General features: G+C 40.5%; 1 protein-coding gene across 1 annotated transcript in view; it reads left to right on the top strand.

Annotated features, from left to right (window-relative positions):
- ctnnd2a (catenin (cadherin-associated protein), delta 2a) overlaps positions 1–24,167 on the top strand; it is a 195,414-nt gene that overhangs the window by 109,441 nt on the left and 61,806 nt on the right. Inside the window, exons 12-13 of the mRNA XM_053412346.1 lie at positions 15,031–15,163; positions 23,193–23,406. Of these exons, the coding sequence (XP_053268321.1) occupies positions 15,031–15,163; positions 23,193–23,406 (347 nt within the window). The remainder of the gene's footprint in view (positions 1–15,030; positions 15,164–23,192; positions 23,407–24,167) is intronic.

The raw sequence follows: 24,167 nt of genomic DNA, 5'->3' as shown, positions 1-24,167 counted from the left end.
AGGCGGCTTGACAGTGATGCCGGGTTGTTAGGTGCAGGCGTTCATCCAGCACCTCAAGTGTTTTAACTCTCACTCAGTCTAAACACAACAGTTCCTCTACTTTGCGTCTGCTAAAGCAGCCTGTCCATCGATCTCTATTTTAATCCCATCCACTCTTTCCCTCTCTCTTCCCAGCTCTCTCCCTCTCCTCCCTGTTACTTAGTGTTTCTCTCCTGTTTCTCTACTCTATTAACAACAGTCCTTGTGTGTAAGTTTGAACCCGTTCACATCTGTGTGTTGGCACCAATGCTTTCACTTCATAATATGAATAAAGGCCGCGCCCTACAGCCAGTCAGATTGTTCATTCTGACCATGACTCAAGTCAAACACAAATCTTGGCAGAATGATGGCCAGAATAGAAGAGTGATGCAGATGGAGGGCAGGCTGTCATATGAGTCACTGGACAAGGTTGTTGGTGTTGTCTTACCTGTGTGTTTGTGTGTGTGTGTGTGTGTGTGTGTGTGTGTGTGTGTGTGTGTGTGTGTGTGTGTGTGTGTGTGTGTGTGTGTGTGTGTGTGTGTGTGTGTGTGTGTGTGTGTGTGTGTGTGTGTGTGTGTGTGTGTGTGTGTGTGTGTGTGTGTGTGTGTGTATTCAGCACATGCATGTTTCTGGAGGCAACGGCACACACTGCAGTTAGTAACATGTGCATTCATGTGTGATCGTGTTGACCCCTGTGAACATTTTGTCCTTTTTCTATTCTAGTAGTTACATTTTTCAATGCTGAGACATAAATCTTGTGAAGGACCTTTTATTTACATCAGGATGGATCAATACTAAGTGCAGAGTTTTATGTCAGTTTGATTCTATGTTGCATTTATATACTGTCAGAATTAACTGCTGCTCTGAGTTATACACAAGATATGTCAGATGTACGGTATTCTGGGCAATTTTAACCACATTTCTTTGCTTCATTTGCTAGAAATGATGTTTCTATACAACTAAACTGTATCAGCAAATAATCAATTTAGTAAAAATTTAATTTTTACTTGATTATGTTTCATATTATCATAATAAGACATGATATTCTATATTTACCTGTGCGTGCGTGCGTGCGGTATCAATGATATCATCATAATATTACCATGAATGTAGACAATTGCGTAATATAATGTAGCGATACGATATTTATCTTGTTCAGATTAACCATTTCTTAAAATTGAGCATATGCTCCTCCAATGGTTTCCATTACAATTTATGCATTTAGCTTTATTCGTGTCTCAGGTTTCACAAAGGATTGGGGTGTGCACGAATACAATCGTCCTCAACCACTCCTTGCCAGACTCACTGATGTAATTAAATATAGTGCTTATTCATTCAAATAAAATGTTTCCTCCAGCCGCTGACTGTTTCCTGCAACTTGCTGTTATCGTTGAGTTGTACAAAAACATGATTCCTGGGAGACAGGATTGGTCACAGAGCTGGCAAACAAGTACTGCTCAAACTAGGTAATACTTTAACCTGTATTCAACGATGGAGCTTGCTCTAATGCCAGCAATCATTTTACAAGGTTGGGTGAACACGGAAAATACAAGTTTTCTTACCAAATTATACGACTGTAGAGAATGCAGTCAACTGTGTCATTGAATTGTTGCTTAGTGAATATCAGGCAGAGAATAGACCTCAGATCAAATCTCATGGCTGACACCTAGATTCCCTTAATGAATAAGCTGGTGTTTCAATAAGTATGCTGCTGTAAGATGTCTGTTCAGTGGAGTCAGTGAATATCGTCTATAATCTCTAGCATCGTATGACTCCAACCACTGTGGAGCTCCATCACGTGATGTTCCTATTGCAGAGCTCTATTCCTCATTCTACTCTTGCCTCTTTTCTGTTTTTATTTGAAACGGTTGACCGCTTTTACTCTCACTTTATCTGTTTATATGTGTGTGTGTGTGTGTGTGTGGCGCACATTCTCACATGAAACATGTCCTTGTTGTGCGATAATACAATCCTGTCGGAGATATAACACAAACCTACTAGATAATAATCATTAGTATTATGATAGCAACATCGATAGCATCCTAATTATCATTGATATTATCATTATCTCAAGAACTGTTAGTCTTTGCAGCTAAACACTTGTGGCATGTGTAATTGTGAGGATCTAAGGGCATGCACTGTTGAATTTGGTTGGATCGGACATGCAAACATTCACTTTAATTAATTAAATTTAATAAACTTTGAAATACCAAACAACACAAGATCTGTAGCAGCAGCGACATGGACTCATCAATGCAAGTGATGTTGTCACAGGTCACTTTCACAGTTTCAGACAGTAAGATGCAACCAGCATAACCACAGGCCAACGAGACCCGCCCATTCCAAACAGGCTGTTTAGAATCCGTTGTTCTTACCCCTCCATCTTCTTTTTTCCTTCCATCATCATCTACTTTAATACACTTATGTCTGCACTTAGAGGAAAGATGTGAACAATAAAGTAGACAATAGCCCTCAATTATCTTAATTATTAATTTTACATCATGTTTTGTTGTTTTATTCATATAATCACTGCTGACTTCTTACTCGTTATGTCATCATCTCCATAGAAAGCATTGTTATCAGCATGTCCTTTATATTGTTTTGCACAGCCTTCAGCAGATACTGTACTCCCTCCATTTCTCTGTGCTGTATTATTGCCCCAGTGTGAACTAATGAGAATAGCAGGTGCATAAGCTAATCACAGGATTATTACTTTTTCTTCCCTCTTGCGTCACCTCGCTGATTGCACTCTCTCTCTCTCTCTCTCTCTCTCTCTCTCTCTCTCTCTCTCTCTCTCTCTCTCTCTCTCTCTCTCTCTCTCTCTCTCTCTCTCTCTCTCTCTCTCTCTCTCTCTCTCACACACACACAGGTTTTACACAAGGCAATACAAAACATTAATATACCCAAACCCACACAGTGCCCAAGGAGAGTTTAGTCACCTGATTGTGAACAACAAACTAACTTCAGAATCCCAGTGGAAAGCCTGGTCAGAGGCTAATTAGAATACATGATGGCGCCAGTTTGCGTTAGCTGCACAGGAAGGTCGATGCAGGTTTGGAGGAAAGTTCTGGATAAAACACACCTTGAAATCAGGGGGGGGGCCTCTTAACTAGAGCCGCTGTGTGAGGTTACTTTGTTTAATTTGTACAAATGTTCCTAATGGGTAAAAGCCCCATTAGAGGAGTGTTTGTGGATGACACATGTCTTGATATCAGTGGGGGGATTTTTAGGCATCTGTACCCAGTGGCTATTGGTTTTATATTCCACAAACAATCACAGATAAACACACTTAAATTGTATGATTATATTACAATTTTATTTATGTTTTTGGCTATTATAACATATCTGTAAGATAGATAGACTTTGCAAACATGAGTTTTAGCAACTTTCTGAACATGAAATGGAGCTGTCACTGACTGTTTAAGGGAATAATGCTTTGTTTATTTTTGTCACTAAAACACAAGCTTGGATTTCTCATACATATTTATTTTCCTTTTTGTTTTCCAAAAAGTAAATTTACAAACTTATTTTGTGAACAAAAAATATTTTTAGACCTCAACTTGACCACACATCCTCTCTGGTTCCACCTTTATTCATTCATCCATTTATTTATAGCAGTGCAACTTGTCACTGTGGCCTCCACTTACCCTTTTCTCTTAGGAAAGGACAGAAAAGGGAGAGAAGTAGAGAAAAGAGTACAGGGAGAGGGAAGGAAATAAGAACAAGTTGAGTGAAGATAATGTTTCTTTAAGTAGGGTAGTCAAGGTGTGCGTGTGTACGTGCGTGCATGTTCACCTCTGTGTTAAAAAAACCCTGCCAAAGGCAGAGGGAGTAACAAAACTGAGTGTATGTGTTTTTGCATGCACACTTCTGAGTGTGCACGTGTCCTCTTGTTTAACCTCAGGGCAGGTCTCTGACCTCTACAGTAAATGTGTGGCTCTGTAATATGAATCTGACAGTTGATGAATGCATTACACACACACATGCATATTCACACACAGACATAGACGGTACTAATATGCAGCGTGACCTTAACAGTGTAAGATTTTCTTGGCAGAATAATTCTGGATAATTTGTGGTTACCTGACACACATACGCAAACTGTCACTGTGGGACCTTCATTGGGGATGAGACAGGATGGGGAATCTGTTGGTTATGTATTTTGAAGTACATGCTAGCTTCATCATTACCATCATCAGGATAAATATAGCTCACCTTTCCCTGTTTGACATTCAGAGGCCGGAGCCGACTCGTTGACATGATTGCATCTCAGCTTGCAAATCAAGAGACAATGGGGCAGTCATTTTTCAGCAATCTCTCCTCCATCCACCAACGTAATCATCTGCCTGTGCTTTGATTGACAGAGTGTAGCTAGTGGGGGGTTGATTGGTCAATTTGGTCCCTTGTTTTGTAACGTGGCTAAAGTTAGAGTGGTTTCCGCTCAGTCTCATTGTGTTCATACGGCTGATGGGGGTTTGCTGGTGTCATGACCATTTGTGAGGAGTGGAGTGAACACATGAGTATCCTCATAAGGTCCACTTATATCCTGCCTTCATGCAAATAGGGAAATTATGAAAACCATTATAATCAGTCATTGCTCCTGTGAACTGTCCCCCTTGTAGTGATATGAACAATAATATCAAACTTTGCTATACCTGCCACTTTATAGAAGTAGCATAGAAGAATACACGCAAATGCATACCACACAAACTTCAGTTGAATGGACTTGTGCAGTGTACGAGCTAACCCGCTGCTGGTCCTATGTTCATACTCTGGAGTGTCCTTCAGAATTCATTAGTCATTAGTGAGTCGACAATACACAGTCACTTTTTATTGATTGATTGATAAACAGTCGATGGTGCAGAGTTAGAACACTTTGAGTTCATTCTTCATGTTTTTCTGCACTGAAGATTTTATAGTCTATGTTTTTCATAAAATGAAACTGAAATTGTTTTATTATTGTTCTTTGTTGTATCGCTTTGGCTTTTATATAAGATTGAATGATTCACTGAACTGCCATTATTTTTTCATATGTTTGCGTTTAGGCTATTTCAGCGTTTTTGTCATGACAGATATCAGCACATGCGACACTGGCGAATGTCTATCTGATTCGGTATTAAACCACATATTATCAAAATGATCTGTCAGCGATGTTGACCCACAGTTTGACCCAGTCATCGACCACTGCTGTAGTTTATTAGAGGACTTGAAGAAAACGGTCAACTCTGTCTACACACTGAAGGCACAATGCCCCTCCCCCACTGATGGTACCAGAGCGCTGTTGGCCTGTTTATTCAATTCTTATTAATAATGAATGCATGGCATGTCTAAATCGGCCCTTTAAGAGTACACCTGCCAAGTGAAGGCGATAAGATGAACAATTAAATTCAATTCAATTTTTATTTGTAAAGCGCCAAATCATAATTGTCTCATGGCACTTTATATAGAAGGTTAGGACCTTAAAATATTTTATAGAGAACCCCAACAGTTCCCACATATGTCAGCGCTTCTTGAGATATGCATTCTACAAACACACAGACGACTGTGAAATAAGTAGGTTACTTTTGTTTGGATAATACAATATACTTTAATCTTTATTTTGCTACAGAAGAGAACTTAGCTCAATATTACTGAGGATGGTGTGTGTGATACATTGTGATGGTGTTGGTCACTTCAGCCTTTATTGGCCCTCTCTAATGAATACTGCATTCAACTGTGTGTATAGTAGGTTTCAGTGCCCCTATTGTTTGGCTGTGTAAACATCCAGTATTGTCACCGTGTAACAGGGCCATAATGCAATTGGGCTGAAAATGACTAATCAGCAAATGTGACATAATAGCTGTGTGTACGTGTGTTTGAATTTCTTTTACTTTGTAAATATGAAAGTGTATTTGGGTGTGTTTTTAATGAACATACCATATGCAATGATGTTCACTTGCCTGGGTACAGTATGTGTGGGTGCTTCATTGAATGTTTGTGACCAGGTGTGAGTGTGCATATCTTTGGTTTGCTGCAATGTGTGTATGTGTTAAATATGCTGTGTATCTGCACCCCGTCCGCTGTTTGTGTGTGTATATAAATAAGCACCTGTCTGTCAGCTTAATACCATATTAAATTAGGCCTCCAATTTTGTGTGTTCAGCTAATTACAAGGACTAGTGGCAGTGTTTTGTGTTTTCCTTACCCTGGCAAAAATCGCTGCATGGACCTGCACACTAATGCCCCCCTTCGCTACCCCCACCCATGCAAGCCACACACACACACACACACTCACACATAGAGAATGTTACATGACATTTCCTTCATTTTAATCTCCGACTAGACACACTTATCAAAAGCAAATTATCAAAAGGGCAAAGAGTGGAAAAGATCAACGCTCATAACTGCAATAAATTGATGAAGTGTTTGGGCAGTAGAGGAGTTCAATGGAGAGCGATACAGTGGAAAACACAGTAACCCGTTAAACCTTACAAGCTCCACATCCCCTTCTACTTTCCTTTGGAGTTGTACTCTTAAAACTTCAAATAGTTTAAGACATGCACTTTACTATGAAAATGACAAGTATTTTATCCTCATAAATTAAATGGACAAACGTATTTTGTGTATTACAGTACACTTGATTGATCTTGGTCCCCACTTAATCCTTATAACTTAATAATGGATCAAGCTCCCTTCAAGGTTGCATTACATCAAATATCACCAGCTCTTTTTCCCCACAACCACCTGTCCCTCTGTCCCATTCAGTGTTTGTCAGTCTCATTCAACACCTCTCATTCCTCTCACTCAGTCCTTTGTTCGCTTTTCATTCAACCTCCTGAGCCTCCTATTCCCAGCTGGAGGACACCACAGAGAAGACTATTGATTTTTCTCTTAGCCTGTGTGGTTGTTGCCTGGACTCTTGATGGAAAAACTCATCCAAAAGAAGAGAGCGAGAGAGAGAGAGAGAGCGACAAGGGAGGGGAGGAAATACAGAGGTGGGGGATACTCTAACGAAAGGAGCAAATGAAGAGACAGAAACGTATATCTCTTTTACACCTAAATAAGCAGGTATATGCAGGTTTTTAAAAGGCAGGTAAACCCTTTATAAATCTGTTGATGCACTACTCTCGTGCCAGCGGGGGAGTTCACCTTGCCTATCGGTTTTCCCCCTTGGTGAGTCATGTTCAATGTCACAAATGTGCAGGACACTGAAAAGCTCTCTCACCTCACTGTTTTGCCAGTGTTACAAGGAAACAGGCTTTCGATAAAGTGTCACTTTTTTCTTGTTGACATGGTGCAGAGTGTGGTTAGAGAGATCTGCGCTCATCCTACCTGGTTTATCTGCAACAGACATTTCAGAGTCATTGTTTTTCATAAATTGAAACTGAATTTGCTTTATTTTTGTTAACAATGTGCAAATTCCTGTCGCACATTGTCTCTAAGATTGACATAATAATAAGTGCACAAACAACTGTGGCTATTTCCGCGTCAATGACCAAGAGTTATTGACACTTGTATTCATTCCCATTGCAGATGGAGGGATGTTTATGGCTGGATTTTGACCAGTGGAAAAGGGGCTATAGTGAATGAGTGATCTATATCATACACACATGGCTCAATCCTTTTTCTACATGTCTATGCTTTCACTGAATACACAACCTGATTTTAAAGAGAGGTGATCTCCTCTTCCTCTTCATTTCTGGACAAAAAGTGGTTGCTCTTAGTCATGACCTCCTCTCTGCTATTCTTCTCTATCTTTCTGTGTATGGTTTGTGAAATTCCTCTCTGGGGTATTAATACTTCCTGCTCACTTTTCTATTTGCATAGACAGAGGTGATCTGTGATTACCAGTAATTTTGTTTGCTCATCCTCAAGTGGAGAACAGTTTGTATAAGGGGGAGGATGATGACAGAAGATCAGGTGCAGCTGACTCGATTAGTTTTCTTCACATCTTTTTCTGGATAGGTTTCATCCCAGCTTCATCCTCCCATCTCTATCCTCCCATTTGTCTGCGGCCTGGGAAGCATCGCCCTCTCACTTCCCCCACCTTCCATTGATCCCCTTTATTGTGACTGGGATTTGTGTTAAGTTCTGTCAGCCGTGACAGAGCTCTACACGGAGGAAATTTTCGCATGGGGGAAGAGCGTGTGCAAAGCATGCAATATTGCTTAAGGTGTTAGGGACCAGTTCACCACAGAAAATCCAATGTGGTAGAACATGCAACCACTCCTACAGTTGTGAGTTCATGTTTTTATGTTTACACTTAACAGTCAAATATTGAACATAAAGTATTTGTTAAAATGTATTTTCACAGCAGTATTGGTATTTTTCAAATGAAAAATAATGTGTCTATGCTTTTAACTGGAAAATGGTCATATTCAAACATTGACCACATTCTCTTGACATGAGACTGGACAGAATTGTTCAAAGTAATTTTCCTTATACCCAGGCTGCTCTCTGCAGCTTTATGCAGTGACTTTCTCATTAAATATAATCTGGCTGACATTATGTCTCCACCATAATGTTATTAAGCAATGATAATTAGTTTGTATTTCAGACCAGATGTGGAATTCCTCATGTGGTGGTTTAATGAATGGTCTGCTGACACAGTTTCAGTTTATATAAATAGTCCCACCTGGAACTATATAAGGTGGGGAATAAATTATCACACATATTAGACAGTTTGAATTTATACTGCATTTTAATTTTGCATCTTTGAGAGAAGAAAGATTCAGGTGAAATTCTCCGTGTCTCTTAGTTGGAATCTGAAGATGGCTGTGTGCCAAAGAGAGAACTTTCTTACAAGCGTTTGTCAGTATACGGCAAATTAATAGTCGTAGCTGTTTTCCTGGATCGCATCTTAATTAAGTTGCACTTTTAATTAGAGAGACCTTGCACTGCATTTAAAGTCAATGTTGGTGCATCTCCACCTGCATATTAGTTTGGCTGCGGTTTATTGGAGGAATTGCAGAAGTCTTTTGTTTGTATTGACTTTAGTTTGATTAATGCAGTCAGGTTGCATAGAGGCACACATGCATGAATACACATGGGAACTCAAACTATTTACTCAATAATGTGTTTATATGTGTATTTTGAGCTATCCCCTTATTTTATAGACATCCATACCGCAAAAATATTAAATATCAGGAGTGGAAAAAACGCAATTTGGTAGAATATGAATATAAGGGAGAGGATGCACATTGTTGGGAATAAAAAAGTAAGTTATTGTGGCGTGCTACAGGTATGAAATAGCCAGTAGTGACATGGCAACACTAATCCGCCCTGTCCTTCAGCAGCCATATATCCGAGCTTTGTCATCATGGTCATCAATTCACAACGCCTCTATCTATCTCTCCGTCCGCCCTTCGTCCCAACACGCTGATGAAGATTGATGTTCAGGTCCTAATTAGCATCTGCTTCTGTATGCACACTGCCAGTCTGTCCATTCCGGACCCCCTGATCAGTGAACAGACATGACAGGCCTTGTCCAATCACATTAAGGGCAGTGGGACAGGCTTCCTGTGTGTAGCTACGAAACCGTCCAAGTCCAGATTCCTATATTCTCGAGTCGTGCAGCCTTTGAGGTTTTGAGAATGGAAGGTGAAATATAAACTGGTCTGATAATGCTAATGCTAGTATAACTTGTGGGTCTTTTTTGACATCACAGCCAAAATAAGTCATTGTTATAAAGACTCAATTTTATTTTATTCGGACACAGTGAAACTGATCAGAGTTGACACAGAACTTGTTTTCACGGAAGAGTAACAAACCCCAAACCTAAAGCAGCCAATACAAGATAGCAAGGTTGGTCCCTTGCTACAGAGTTGTTGAAGCCAAACAACTGCTGATATGACCGATCACATATGTGTGTTTGGTTCTATTATATTACTGTAATGTATTTTATGTCCGTTGACAGGTGCAAGTTCTTCATGACTATGCTCAAGGCCCCTCAGCCTTTCGGTTCCTTTAGCTTGACTCTTCATAAACCTCTTAAGCCATTTTTTCTATTAGCTTTGCTGTTATTTATCACATCCTCTGTTACATAATTCACCCATTCATTCTTTGCCACTGCAGTTTTAGCCATTTGAGTTCAAGGCTACAGGGACTATGACAATAAGCAATGCAGCATGTATCGCTGTCGCCCGTGTCTCCCCCCCACCTTCAACCTCCCTCGACCAGGCAGAGGAATTATTCACAGCAACAATCGACCAATCTGTTCGGAAATCTAGATTGTTAAAACCAGAGCATCACGCAGGCTAGAGTTTTTACGGCTACAGCTTTGCTTTCTCTACACGTGTGTGTGCATAGATGTCTCCACGTGTTTGTACTGTATATCAATGGTCATGTTGGGATTTCAGATAGAAGTTCAGAGGACTCATGGGACCTGGAGATGAAAAGAGAAGGAGATGAAGAGAAGTCTTATGAAATGAAAGAAGTCCTTTGATAATCCCTGTATTTTCTTGTGTTGCACTCTTCTATCACATTTTGTCTCCCTTCTCTGTGTGTCTGTGTGTGTACGTGCGTCTGCATCAAAGCCCTACCATCACACAGCAGTCTTTTCCTCTGTCCCATTTATATCACTCCTATATCATCCTCTACCATCTCCCTCGCCACCTGCCTTTATTCTCAGTATGTCAGACTGCCATACCTAGTGTTTCCTCAGCATTAAAAAAAGTCTAACTAGTAGTGAGTGTAACTATTCTGAAAGTGAGACTCATATATCTTCAAATGTCAACATCTTACATCATGAAACACAACAACAGAACTGCAATTACCTGTCTCCAATCCGCTGCCACTGTAGCAGTAGGTGCAGCCTGTTGAGCTCTTATTCCATCACATATTTGACAAAACGCTGTTGTCATTTCACAATTAACACTATTAAACATGTAAATCATAAACTTATATTATTCTAGAAGTTTAGTTTAGCTCTCTACAATCCCAAAACAACAGAAATCAACACACTTATGCGCATTCCAATAAATAAAAAGGAGCATGAAGAAGAAACAATTAAATCAGTTATACATAAATCAACAGTCATCATTATATCATTAATATTGCAATAAGTTCAAACGATTTTTGTATTACTTTTTCTTAAATTTAATATTTTATTAACATTTTAAGTCCTTGTCCCGTGACTCCATAAACTGAAACACACATTTACTTTGATGTAATAAGTTTTGAAATTACACTTCCTTCCAGGATCCTCGTCATTTGTCATTAGGAGTAACTTCACCAGGCTTATACTGGCTGCAATCTCTCTCCCCACGGCTTCGAAAGCATTTAGTTTCTTTTCATTTCTTTAAATATACCTTCTTTTTAGTTAAGGTCTTTTCTACCTGTTCCAGCCTTGTCCCGGGTTGTGGCATGTGCAAGCAGCTTTTATAGGTTTTGAGGTAGCGGAAAGATCCGACTGAATCTGGAGTTTTTTTAGATCCTTTACATTCACTCTGTTTATGAGTCATATTGCTTATTTCTTTACAGGGCCATAACCAAAATAGGGAAGAATAAGTAAACAACACAAAATACGAAGTGTCTATGAGAGAGGACAGGAGAGAGTGTGGACGACAGACTCAGTATTTCACAGAGGCAGCCGGACTGAACCTGCAGATACTGTAACGGAAACTGGCGCTGGAGAATTGTGGATGCTCCGTCGAAGCAGGTGCTGCAACTCCTCCACAGACTTATCCTTGGCACATACGCCTTTGTCTTACGAGACAGAAGGAACAGGTTTAATTTGCCCTAGATGGATAATAACCCTAAGATCGCAGATAACCCTGAGATTGCAGACTCCCCCTAGTCAAAAAGCTGTGTGGGTATTTAGTGTGAACCCGACAGTTTTTATCTTTTTTGGGCACTGCCTCTTTGATCAGTCTTTCGTTTATGGGATGTATTCCTCTCTGTTTGCATCCCACTGTTTCACATTGTTGGCTTGTCGCCTGGCAGTGCAACCCTCTTTTTTATTTCTACATCTACCGGCTTTCTCTTGCCCAGTGTATCCACAGTATCCTTGCAATGCTCTGGTTATTTCATCAGCCCTCCTTCCTCATTGTCATTCTCTGTCTGTGTCGCTCTCTTTCTCTCCCCTGCTCTGTTTCTCCCTCTCTCTTTACCAGGGGGTTTTAATTAATGGCGAGCCGTGATGCTTATCTTATCAGCAGATCACTCTGCTATCTATTAACGACACTGGCAGAGCTGTGAGGCTGCAGGGGATGGATGGCACACACGCACACACGTTCACTTGCACTGAAATACACACATACACAAGAATGCACATCAACACATTATCAGATACCTAAATACACTGAAGTAAATGTCTTCCCAGGTCCAAAAGTGTGTGCACACTCAAACCAGATTCATGCAGAGCCGAGAAAGGCCATGCAATATAATAGCACTGTGAATATGACACATGACTCCTTTAAATCAGAGTTGTTACTTCTGGCATAATACAGGCAACTTCTACTTTTCCCCTTTGAACATTTGCTGGTTCGTTGCCATGGCTGCTATGGTTAGCAATACAAATTTTCTGTCCTTCTTTGCTTTCTGAGAGTCTAATCTTAGCTCTTTTCACCTCCCGAGGAGCAACGTTCACTGCAGGAGCACACTCAGCTTGTGTGGTGTTACCATGTGGCCACAGATGCGGTTTCCTGTTTGCTTGCAATAGCCTCTTGTGCTTTTTCCACATTACTCGTGCAGCACCCATTGCAAACAGGCCTGCAACTGCGGTTGCTGCTTTCTGAAACTGTAAAAGAGCTGTCCACCTTTTCATTAAAAGCTTTGTGAAGCTAAACTCAGAAAGCAAAGAGAATCAGTTGTAGTAACCATTGTCATGATTGTCATTTTATCGCGATTGCAAACGTCACTTATGTGGACAAGTACATGACACTGCTGCTATAGAATGCCCAAAAGTTTTTGAATAAAGTATGTATATAGTATGTATCACAGGGTCAACACTACATGCCCTTTGGCCCTTTACAATATACACGCTGATAGTGATGCAAGTAAGTTGAATAATTCTGGAGATATAGGCGAGCCACAGACAGACATAGATTTTCCAGAGCCGCACTTTTTGCATAAGATTGCAATCGGGTCTCAGACCCCCGGGGTTCACACTGACAGACACACTGACACAAACTCACACACAGGCAAGCAGGCACCGAGGCAACTGTGTCCACACACATCTCACATCATGATCCTATCTTAATCTTGCCACACACGCACGCACTTAGAAAACAAACAACTGCCCTGATGGTATCTTGCTGTGTGACTTGAGGAGCGTCGTTTGAGGGTCTCTCCTCTTAAATCCGCTGAATGCCTTGGGAATTCCTCCTTCTTCCTCCCTCCCTCTATAGCTCCTTTGCCCCCCTACTTCAGTCCTGCTTTCTGGCTGAATGAACACTTATCATTTGGCAGATAAATAGTGGTCCACGTCGGAGCTTGCTTTATCTTTAAGAGCCATGTTTACTCCCCGGGAATGCACTGCTTTTCACAGATGTTTTGTATATGGTATTTGCTGGATCTGACAGCGATGAGAGAACGGTGTCAGGGCGTCATTTTCTGCTGAGAAAACCTCAGTCTCACACAAACATACAGGTCGATTGTCCCATACTTAGCATATTTTCATGTTTGCTGCGGTTGAACTAGGAGGCTAAGTGAATCGCCATTTTTCACAATGGCTTGATGGGAATGAAAGCAACCTGCACTTAGGGACGCAGCGGCGAGCATGATGGCAGAGAAAACAAAAACAATCTTTGAATACCACAATCGATGACAGATACACATTTTGTTTTAGATCACACAGAGTTGAGAGTTATCCAACAGCACTGTGAGGAATCAAGAGAAATAAAGTATCAGTTAAACTGTTTATATATAGCGTGGTTATTGGAGAAAACTGCAGTAGACTTTGGAGACAGACACACTCAAGTAAACACAATCACCCACACTTTCTCACACATGATTTGGAGGATGTTGGAGAGCAAATATCAGTGGGGGATAATACAATAAAGGAAACCATTTCCCAGGTATTACCAAGGGACCCAACATTTATTATACTTTGTCCAGTGTGCTCATATGAGTGTAAACCCCTGTGAGTGGAAGGTATAGAACATAGCTCACACCACTCAAGCTGCTGACAGCGTGCAGTCTTAATGCTGTGTTGTGCAATTCCTCAAACTTTTAACCCCATTTACTAAACTTACTCTGAAATATTTCTGGGCTTGTATTTATTCACAGCTGTGTTAAAATAACGCTCAGCCTGCGTTTTGCACTACATCAGAAATGCCCTTCAACACGTTCTCTGGAATCCTCAAATTTTCCAGCCACTTTATTTTTGCATTGCACTTTGCATTTCAAATAAAATGAAATGCCACTCAAACTATTGAGAAAAAAACCCTGTTTGATCTGTTTTGCTTTGAATCTCCTTGGAGCTTTTGTAACTGACACTTTTGTTTTCACCGGGCATGGTGACATTTTCAAAAACACAGACTTACTGTATTTAGAAACTCGATCTGCCTATAAAGAGTTTGCAGAATAACTGTGTTGTTCTTCAAGGAAAACCAAACTGCTCTTTAGTCATTTTCAAATGCTATTTGAGCCGAATGTTTCCCAGTCACTTATAAAATTGTCCAAGGTTGACATCTGCTTAACCTGCTAGCCTCATCTTCACTGGCTTGGATTTCCTATGTGCCTGTGATCAGTGACAATGACTATGTTTTGTCAAAATGGGCTTTCAGTGAGTAATTTGCATGATTTCTGTCCCACTGTGTTGCTTAGCTTGTAGCGCTATCTGCTATTAAAATACATCTCTTGGTTGAAAACAGAACAAAGTGGCTTTTGACATTTAAATCTCTCATTCACTCATGCTGTCAGACTGTCTTTCTTTGTCTGTTCTGTGTAGCCACTGAAGTGAATGCATATCTTTACTTCTGGGTATGTTGGGAAGGGAGACTCTCATTTTATTCGACTACTTTCAGGCCATCTTCCATGTTTCCAGTGTGAAGTTGTGGAGGAATAAGTGTCTTTGTCTGTATCTCTGCAGAGAGTTCGGATGGAGAGATCCGGAGCTGCCAGAGGTGATCCAGATGTTACAGCACCAGTTCCCATCGGTGCAGTCCAATGCAGCAGCCTACCTACAGCACCTCTGCTTCGGAGACAACAAGATCAAAGCTGAGGTTTGTGTGTGTGCGTGTGTGTGTTTTGGGACATTGTTGTGGGTATGCGGTGCACAAGCACGCAGTACAACAATGCACAACCAAGTGACAGGTATACAGAGAGGGCAGGTGTTAAGTCAAGGTCTGTCTGCCTGCTGAGAACTGCACGCCCATTTGTGCAAACTACATGTGACATGACGAGATCTATCTGCCAACAGAGGACTGATATAAAAACAACTTTATGGATGTTTTGGTGGTCCACTGACACTGTAGGATTTCTCTGGGCGCTGCCGATGTCCAGTTTGATTATGACAGACGGGGCAACGTGTTTGGGATATAGAGTTGCGACAGCAGGGCAATAAGTGCTGCACAATGAAACAGTGCAAAAAAGTTAGACATTTTTTTTGTTTTACAAAAGAAAAATTATTAATCCGTGGTTGGACAAATTAGACTATAGCTGGCTGCCACACTAATGGAAGAACTGTATATTGCCTCTGTATGATGAAGCTTGCAGTGTTCTAAATCTATAAGCTTCGATATTTAGTTGTGTCTGGCAAAAAAAGTTCAATTAGTCCTAAAGTCATGAGATTGTCTCGCCCCTTTAGTACTCTTTCATAAACCCTTCAAACAGTGCTAATGTCGGTGGCATATGTAGATGCAGTCTTTCCCGAACCCCCAGATATACAGTCTTTTGTTGCTGCTTACGCCTACACCACTGTTTGTCACAAAGGATAACCAGGCTTTCTCTACTGGAGCTCCCACAATGTGGATCTCTCTGAATAGTCTTTGGCGTCTTTCAAATCAGTTTTTGAGACTTTTCTCTTTGCTTTTATAAATGTTTGACTCGGGTTTAATTTTTGCTATTGATTTGATCATATTTATTTATTTGTTCCACTTCCTCTGTGCTCATGTTAATTTTGTCTGGATTCACTGTCTGGTTTGATCTCTGTCAGTGAAACATTTGTACATGTTCAATTTTTATTTTTTTCTCAAATTTGCACCCCTTCCCCTTATATTATCCCTGAACTGATAACTTGTACATGCAGGTGAGGACATTAGCAAATTGTATTAAATCGGTTGATAGCTGCTATAGTGTTAAAGTATTCAAATTCAGAAATAAATACAAGTTCACACACCAGTATAATGTGCACGCAAATGCATATACAATCGTAAAAGCTCAATACAAAACAGAGTGTATTAACTGTCTTCTAATGCAACCAATTACACATGAAGACACAGCTAATTCTCTCTCACAATGACCCACTTAAGCAACCACACAAACACACACACACAAACACATCCCTCTTGCATACAAAAAAAATCATACTTAACACCCCTCCCACTCCCTCATCCGCGCAGCTCTGAAAGAACCCTCAGTGTTCGTGTCTTTTGTAAAGGGTGTAATTACTGCATGAATGGACGTGTCCAACAATAGAGAAAATGGCGACTGTGTATTGACAGTAGATGATTTGACCTGCGTTCATCAGTCTGTTTGATTGTCTTGCTCAGGGCCCCGTAAACACTATTTACACAAATTAGATTGGGAAGAGATATCAGCCAGCCAAAACTTGACGCTTCATATCACATCAAATAAAACCAGGCTTCTGCATTGCATAAATCTACATGCACGCACTGCCACATGTGCACGCAAAGGCAAATTTCAGCGTTATGATGCAATGAGACACACAGAAATGTGCCCTGAACCGTTTTTTTTCTTAAAGGACCCATTGTATGCCCATTTGACCACAGTTGATACGGTTCCTTGGGGTCTTAATGAAATGTCCGTAACATGTTTTGGTCAAAATACCACAAGGATGTGGTATTGCAGGTTGGCTCATGTAAGTCAATACTTGACTTTACTAAGATACCACTTATATTTTTAAGATATTGAATAATCTAATGCTCTAATGATATATCTAAAGCAATCCTTTAGGATTTGCCATGATACCAGAGATACTGATAGCTATATTCAGACGAAATGATAAATTAAATCTTAAAAAGTTGCTCATTGATTTCATAAAATTATAATTTCCAAGTAAAAAGCTTATGTCAACTTCTAGAAAAGAAAAATAAATATATTGAACCAGCCCTCAGTTCTTAAAATGGAATGAAATGTTTTCAATCAAATATTTGACATACCTTGTATATGAGGTAAAGGCCATCTTAACATTTGTTTTGAATGTAGATGGCAAATATTTTACTGTTTACTGTCTTTGCTTATATTCAGTCAGACCGACAGACAAAGATGGCAGAGAGGAGACACACTGTGCAGTCAAAAACAGCCACAACATGACTTCCAATAGTCACTAAAGCGATATTTAGCAGGTGCAAAGAGAGGGGGAGAGATAGGAACAGAGACAGATGAGACCGAAGCTAAACCGGGCGAAAAGAGAGAAAATTGCCTTCTGCCAGCGGCGGACTGAAACAATTATTTGAAAGCATTATTTGATTTCCTCCCAGGCCTCTCTCACGCAAACATCATGCTGCTAATTTTGTCTCCTAATCCTGTTGGTTGATGTTACCGGTACGAGACCAGTTATAAATGTGGCCACTATGGTCGCCCAGGAAGAAAGTTATCCAGACTACAAACATTTGTGACTGACCAACAACCGTGAAAAATATGTACAATTATGCATATTGATTTTTTTTTAACCGTTTTAGAAATGTGATGTTATTTCAAGTGAAAGTGGAGACCCCATGTGGAGGCTATTATGTCAATTCAGCAGAAATCTTATGTAAGCAATGGTAATTGTAATTAGTTAATATAATATTAAGTGAAGGGCGATCGTTTCTCAAAACAACGGTAAACATAAGAGTTGTTGCTGCTTACTGGTTACAACTCGTCATTTTCCAACCAACTCATAAACACTGGATGACTCTTACCCCTGATGGTCATTACCCAAAGCAAACTGAGAGTAGAAATATATTGCTGACAACAGTAGCTCCTCAGCATCAACAGTGTAGACACACACATGCCTGTGAGGTGCAGCAGAAGAGTGAGGTAGAGCTGTCCTGCACAGATGAGGTAAGAGTTGCTCCAGACGCAAGAGGTCCATCAACTCATCCCTGTTATATCATCACCGGTCAGGTTGCTTGTCAATATCCAGCCAAAAGTTATTAAAAGAAAACGTTATAAACTTTGAATTAACAGATGAGCCCTGCAGGGAAACACAACAATTGCATGTTCACAACAACCATATTGACAACTGATTCTCCAGTTCTGGGTTCTGTGTACGATGTTCTTTCACAGAACTTTGAACAGGCGAACAGCTCTTTGTGCAGCAACGGCTTCAGGCATTTTGACTGAGTCGTGCGGTTCTGTCTGTCGTACAAACACAAAACCGCACCAACATCGATGTCAGACTGCAGTTCAGTCACATCAGTGATGCATTTCGGGTAGCTGGCTTGTCGATATCCATTTATCCAACAGACCAGTTAAAGGGAAATGTCCCGAGAGGAGAGGAAAGGAACACGCTCTCTGACTCTGTGTCAGTCCTCTCCTTTTCTTCCTCACCTCATTTATTACTAAAAGCCCCTTTCACTTCATTTTGGTACCAATTCATTTCACTCCTTTCGAATGCTTTTCTTTTTTCTTTTTGTCTCACCACAGATCTGCTTAATTATACAGCACAGACCAAATACAAATATCTTGTGGGTACTGGAGGCTTGATCATATTCTGTTGTGGTCATAATTAAAGTATATTCTGACTGTTCTCCAGACAGCCAATGAGTTTAAGTCAATAGAATGAAAACTGTGGTTTTAAATTGGGAGAGCGTGAACTGTGCAAACTGCAATCTTGGAAAATCTGTTCAACGTACATCGGCATGAAAGATGAAGGAATTTCTTTAAATTCGGTACAAACATTTAGTTGAACTCAAGAATAACCTGCTTAGAATTTTGAAGTCAAAGGTTTAGGTCAGTGTTACCTCACAAAACACTTTTTTACAGTGTCATTTCATTATCATAAACATCCCTCAAGAGAATCCTTTCAAATTTCGCAAAATATTTATTGACACTCTTGGATTAATTGATTAGATTTTGGTTGTCAAAGGTCACAATGGCCTCAAGGATCAAAGTGTGTGCGTATTTTTTTTTTTTTGTTATTTAGCTTTTGAACAGCTAAATAACTCAAAATGGGTCCGTCGGTGGTCATTTGTTGGGATCGAACTCCTCGGGACCACACACTGAACAACCCATACACTTGTACACTCACACATTAAGTACTTTCATGATCCCCTGCTGTGAACAGTAGAGGTTTGTGTTTTTCTCTGTTGCTCTCACTCTTCAACCAACAGATTAAAGCCCCTGGTGTATTTGTCATGGTGGTTTCTCACCGGCTGTGAATGTTCCAGTTGATAATTCTGTGAAATTAGCTGTGGTGCTGCCTCACAAAGCCATAGGTGGATGTCAAGTGCGGCCCATTATAGAATACACCAAAGGGAAAAGTTGGCAGTAAATGCATTTTGCCAAACGTAAAATGCTGTGAAGAGCTGTGAGCGCTAATCCGTTTGATGGGTTAAATGCAAAAGGTTTTAAAAGCTGAAAGGTGAAACACAGCTAAGCTCCTTCTCCTCACTCACATTCAAGCAATTAACGGTCTTCAGTGTCTTCCTGATCACTGTCGACATTCCATATGTGGTGGTTTTTTATAAGCACTTGTTAGGCTTCACATGGTACCTTCCAGGGAGCGTGTCACCCGGGCACCCCGCCGCCAGCCTTCACACCGACAGCCCCTCCAATTCACGCAATCCCAGCTGTCACCGCTGCTAACTGTTACCACGGCAATGCTGTCGCTATGGGTTACCAATAGCCGTGACCGTCGCGGAACAGCGGGAGACAAAGACAAATCAATCTGCGCCTCTAATCTTCTTTACATGGAATAGAGGGATAGGCGCAGAGGTATTGGCAAGCCTTGTAGGTAGCTCAGAGGCAATACAAAGTAATAGCACCGTGGCTTTTATAGAATAACAGATTAACTGTGACATGAGCATAAAGAGGGATCGGTGAAGGGAACGGGACGAAGCTGAGGAGCACAGATGAGGTCTGGAGGGCATGAGAGGGACAGCAAATCAGGTTGAGCAAATTGTGTGGCCAGTGGTTGATTTGCGACTCATTGCATTCCATAATCTATTTTAATTGAATAGATAAGCAAAGTGATTTTGCTTGATGGACTAACTGTGTCTTCAGACACCTTCATTACATCACTTCCTCAAAGTTTAATTTCCTCGATGGCATCACAGCTAACTTCACACATGACCATGTGCAAGAAACTTCAGCAACAGTTGCAGCTACATATACCAGTTTCTCTTTGTTTGATTAACACTGCATTTTGCAGTTTGCTGGTTGCTGATTTGCAAGTTTGTCCAACTTGAAAGACAGCCTCCTTCTCTGGTAATTCACAGATCGTAGATGTCAATTAAATCACTGCCTAATTGCACGGCACGTGTGTTTTAGCGTTTGTATTTTGTAAAAGAAGGTCATGTGGATGAGATATTCTTTTTTTAAACAAAGGAAAAATATATACACAGGAGTATGGACAAGGCCTTAATGTCCCGTGTGTGGAGGAGAACCTACAGTAAATAAGAGGCTTTGGGGAAACTTGATTATGCAGTTAACTGTGAAAACCTTTTTTCAAGTTATCTGCCTGAGTGACTCTACCTGTTGCAGCACTCCAGAGAGTAAATAAAAATGGAAGCACGAAAGACAGGTTTTCTCTGTAACACACAAGCACACAGACACACACACACACACACACACACACACAATCACACTCGTTGCTCTATCCACATTCCCACTAGTGTCCTGGTGATCACAGCAGCGTGTTTCTGGTGATTAGTCCTACACCCCTGTTGACTGGACCAAACACAGGCTGCTTTAAGCTCTTGGGCTCCCTGGGGCTAATGAAGATCCCTGCAGTGGAGAAGCAACCTGGGAGGGTATAAAAAGCACTACGTGCAGCATCGTGAGGGGAACGCAGTTTGTCGCATGCTAAAGGTGTAAGGCAGAATCTGAATCACCCGAGTGCCCTCATTGTTATCCCTTCACATTCCTGACTGCCATGTTTTCTCATAAAATCTGATTACACTCAGAATGTCCAAGACAATCATTTATTTTATTTTATTTTTTGTATTTGTGTGCAAATGTATCAACATATGTAAAATACAGAGGGTGCGTGATTTAGAGTTTTTTTATACATTAAACCTAAAATAGATTAGAGGTTAGACTGAAACCTCAGCAATCACTTTGCTCCTTCGATTAATTCTACCTTGCCTGTTCTGTGTCAGCATGCACACAGGTTCAAAACAAGGCCAAAATGGAAACATCATTATGAAGGAAAGGGTAGAATGTCGCTGCAGACAAAAAAGACAGAAATAACCTTTGTGTCTGCTGAGATGGTGACACCTTTGACAGTCATATTGGATTTCGGGAGAGTCATATTAGCCAGGGGGCTTCTCTCCGCTGTATTTTAAGGTTTCAGTACTTGCTGTCACTCGTCTGTTTAAAGTGGAAAAAAGGTGACGGAGAATGAAGTTTGGTCTTTTGTAGTTTAACCTGCAACGTAAAATTTCAAGCCTAATAATCATGCAGCTCCAGGCATTTAATTTATACTTGACTTGGTTAACAGATCTGAAGGCGAGTTGGTATTTCACAAGTCTGGACACTGACTCCTGAGATTCCAACCTGCTTTTACAGGAGTCCAGACTGGACAACTTGACACCCTTTGAGTTTTTATCACATTTGAAGGTTACCACAGATGGTTGTTCATATTTGGAAGGGGATGGTGAGGTGAGGGGTTTTCAGCAGCAACATGACCACCAAACCTGATCACATGATCACCAAAACCACCAGACACAAAAACAGTTTCTTCCCCCTCGCCGTCTCACTTCTGAACTTCTGAACAGCCAACCCACTGTGGCACTGTGCAATAACTCTGGATCCTTATAATAACCACTGTACAGTTACTCCCGAAATTATATTATATTATATATAATATATATTATAATTATATTTAATTATGTTTACTTATTTCACCCTCACTGGATAATTGTAATACGCAAACCTGCACTTCTTTTCTTAGACCTTCGGACTGTTTGTATTGTTTTGTTTTGTTTTGTTTTGTTTTATTTTGTTATGTTTGTTTTGTGTTGTGTATTCAGTGTAAGCAACTGAGAGCCACTTTACCGAGTCAAATTCCCTGTTTGTGCAAACTTACTTGGCCAATAAACCTGATTCTGATTCCGATTCTGAACATGCAACTTCACAACTAGATTTCACTAAATTCTACACACTGAATCTTTAAAACTGCAGCTGAAATAATATAATAACAAATTATCTTAATATAATATATATATATATATATACATAATAATATATGGATTATTTTTTAGCATGAAGCTACAAAATAAATTTCCAAATTCTATTGTTAATGTGAGGGTGAGGGATATATTTTCTTTCAATTATTTTTTATTTATCTATTAATATCATACAAATGTAAAGTTTCTTGTCATTTTATGCTAACAAGTGTTCCAGCCTAAACATCATATATACACACAAACAAGCAGTCCTGCCTCCTGAAGCATTTAGTAGTATTTGGTTAGTACAGTATTTATCTGTTACAGTATATGTATGCTCAGTAAACAACAAAGCAACAAAGCTAAACAGCATATATACAGGAAACATTGTATCACAAGGTCAGACAGAAGTATAAAAAATAGAAGCAGGTTAGAGACGGTGCAGTTGACAGACAGATAACAAACAGAGCTGGTGTCACTGCTCCTTTCCTTCCCTCACCAGTGTAATTAAGTCTCATGTTGTGAAAGCACAGTCATTATTTGAGTTGTAGTACGTTTAATTAGTACACATCAGGCTGGTAATCTGACTGGTAGGACACACACATTAGGACACACTCTACACACAAATGAACTACTTGCATTGACAAATAAACCTGCTGCTGACCACCAGTGTCTTTCTGATGGCAGACGCTAGTGTGCAGTCCAACTTTTGGACTCCATTGCAAATCACTCACACGTTGATTTGTTTCCTCCTCAGATCCGTAGGCAGGGAGGCATTCAGCTGCTGGTGGACCTCCTGGACCACAGGATGAGTGAGGTGCACCGCAGCGCCTGCGGAGCCCTGAGGAACCTGGTGTACGGCAAAGCCAACGACGAGAACAAAATAGCTCTGAAGAACTGCGGGGGGATTCCTGCACTGGTCCGGCTGCTGAGGAAGACTGGAGACGTGGAGATCAGAGAGCTGGTCACAGGTAAACAATTTTAAGAAACACGACCCTATACTCCAGCATTACTACGTTCTAATAATAGATTAATTTGATGTGTTACATTAATGGATAATGGTGGGTGTGCCTTACACTTGGTGCAGGCGCAATCATCATCACAACAACTATCACTGTTTCACGCAAAATAGCTGGGTTTGATGCTCACGTTCCAGGCCAGCTATCTGTACAATGCTAAAAAGAAATCAAATCCACAACCAGATGAACACACACCAGGTTCACCAGCTGCCTCTGGCTCCTCTTTTGCATGTATTGGATTGGCCAGTGCCAGGGCTTGAGTGTTTGAACACAATTTGATTGGTTGGTTCCACCATTCCTGCAGGAAAAGTGACTGATGCATTAATGGACCAGATAGTTGAAACAGTTTTGGCTTCTCATTTCTCCCACTTTCCTTCTGTCTCACATCTATGTTATCTTGCCAGTGTCTCTCCTCCTCTGACTATTCTTCTCTCTCCTTCATCCATTAACTGTACTTTTTTTGCAGTTCAGTGTCTTGCGTCACAGTGTGCTGCTGTATCTGCACATGGATCACCATGGTTTCTCTCTCTTTGCTCATATGTAAGCACTGTGGTACTCTTGAGAAAAAAGAGATAGTGCAAGCTCATACAAGAGGATTTGACTCCTACGACGACAAACAGCAAGCGCACTCATTAACCAATGCACAGATATAAGTTGTTTTCAGCAACAGAAACAGAAGAAATTTGAACAAAGGATGGCGCTGCATGCAGGAG

Source organism: Pleuronectes platessa, chromosome 20, assembly GCF_947347685.1.
Source record: "Pleuronectes platessa chromosome 20, fPlePla1.1, whole genome shotgun sequence".
Taxonomy (NCBI): Eukaryota; Metazoa; Chordata; class Actinopteri; order Pleuronectiformes; family Pleuronectidae; genus Pleuronectes; species Pleuronectes platessa.
This window is presented reverse-complemented; position numbering and strand designations above follow the sequence as displayed.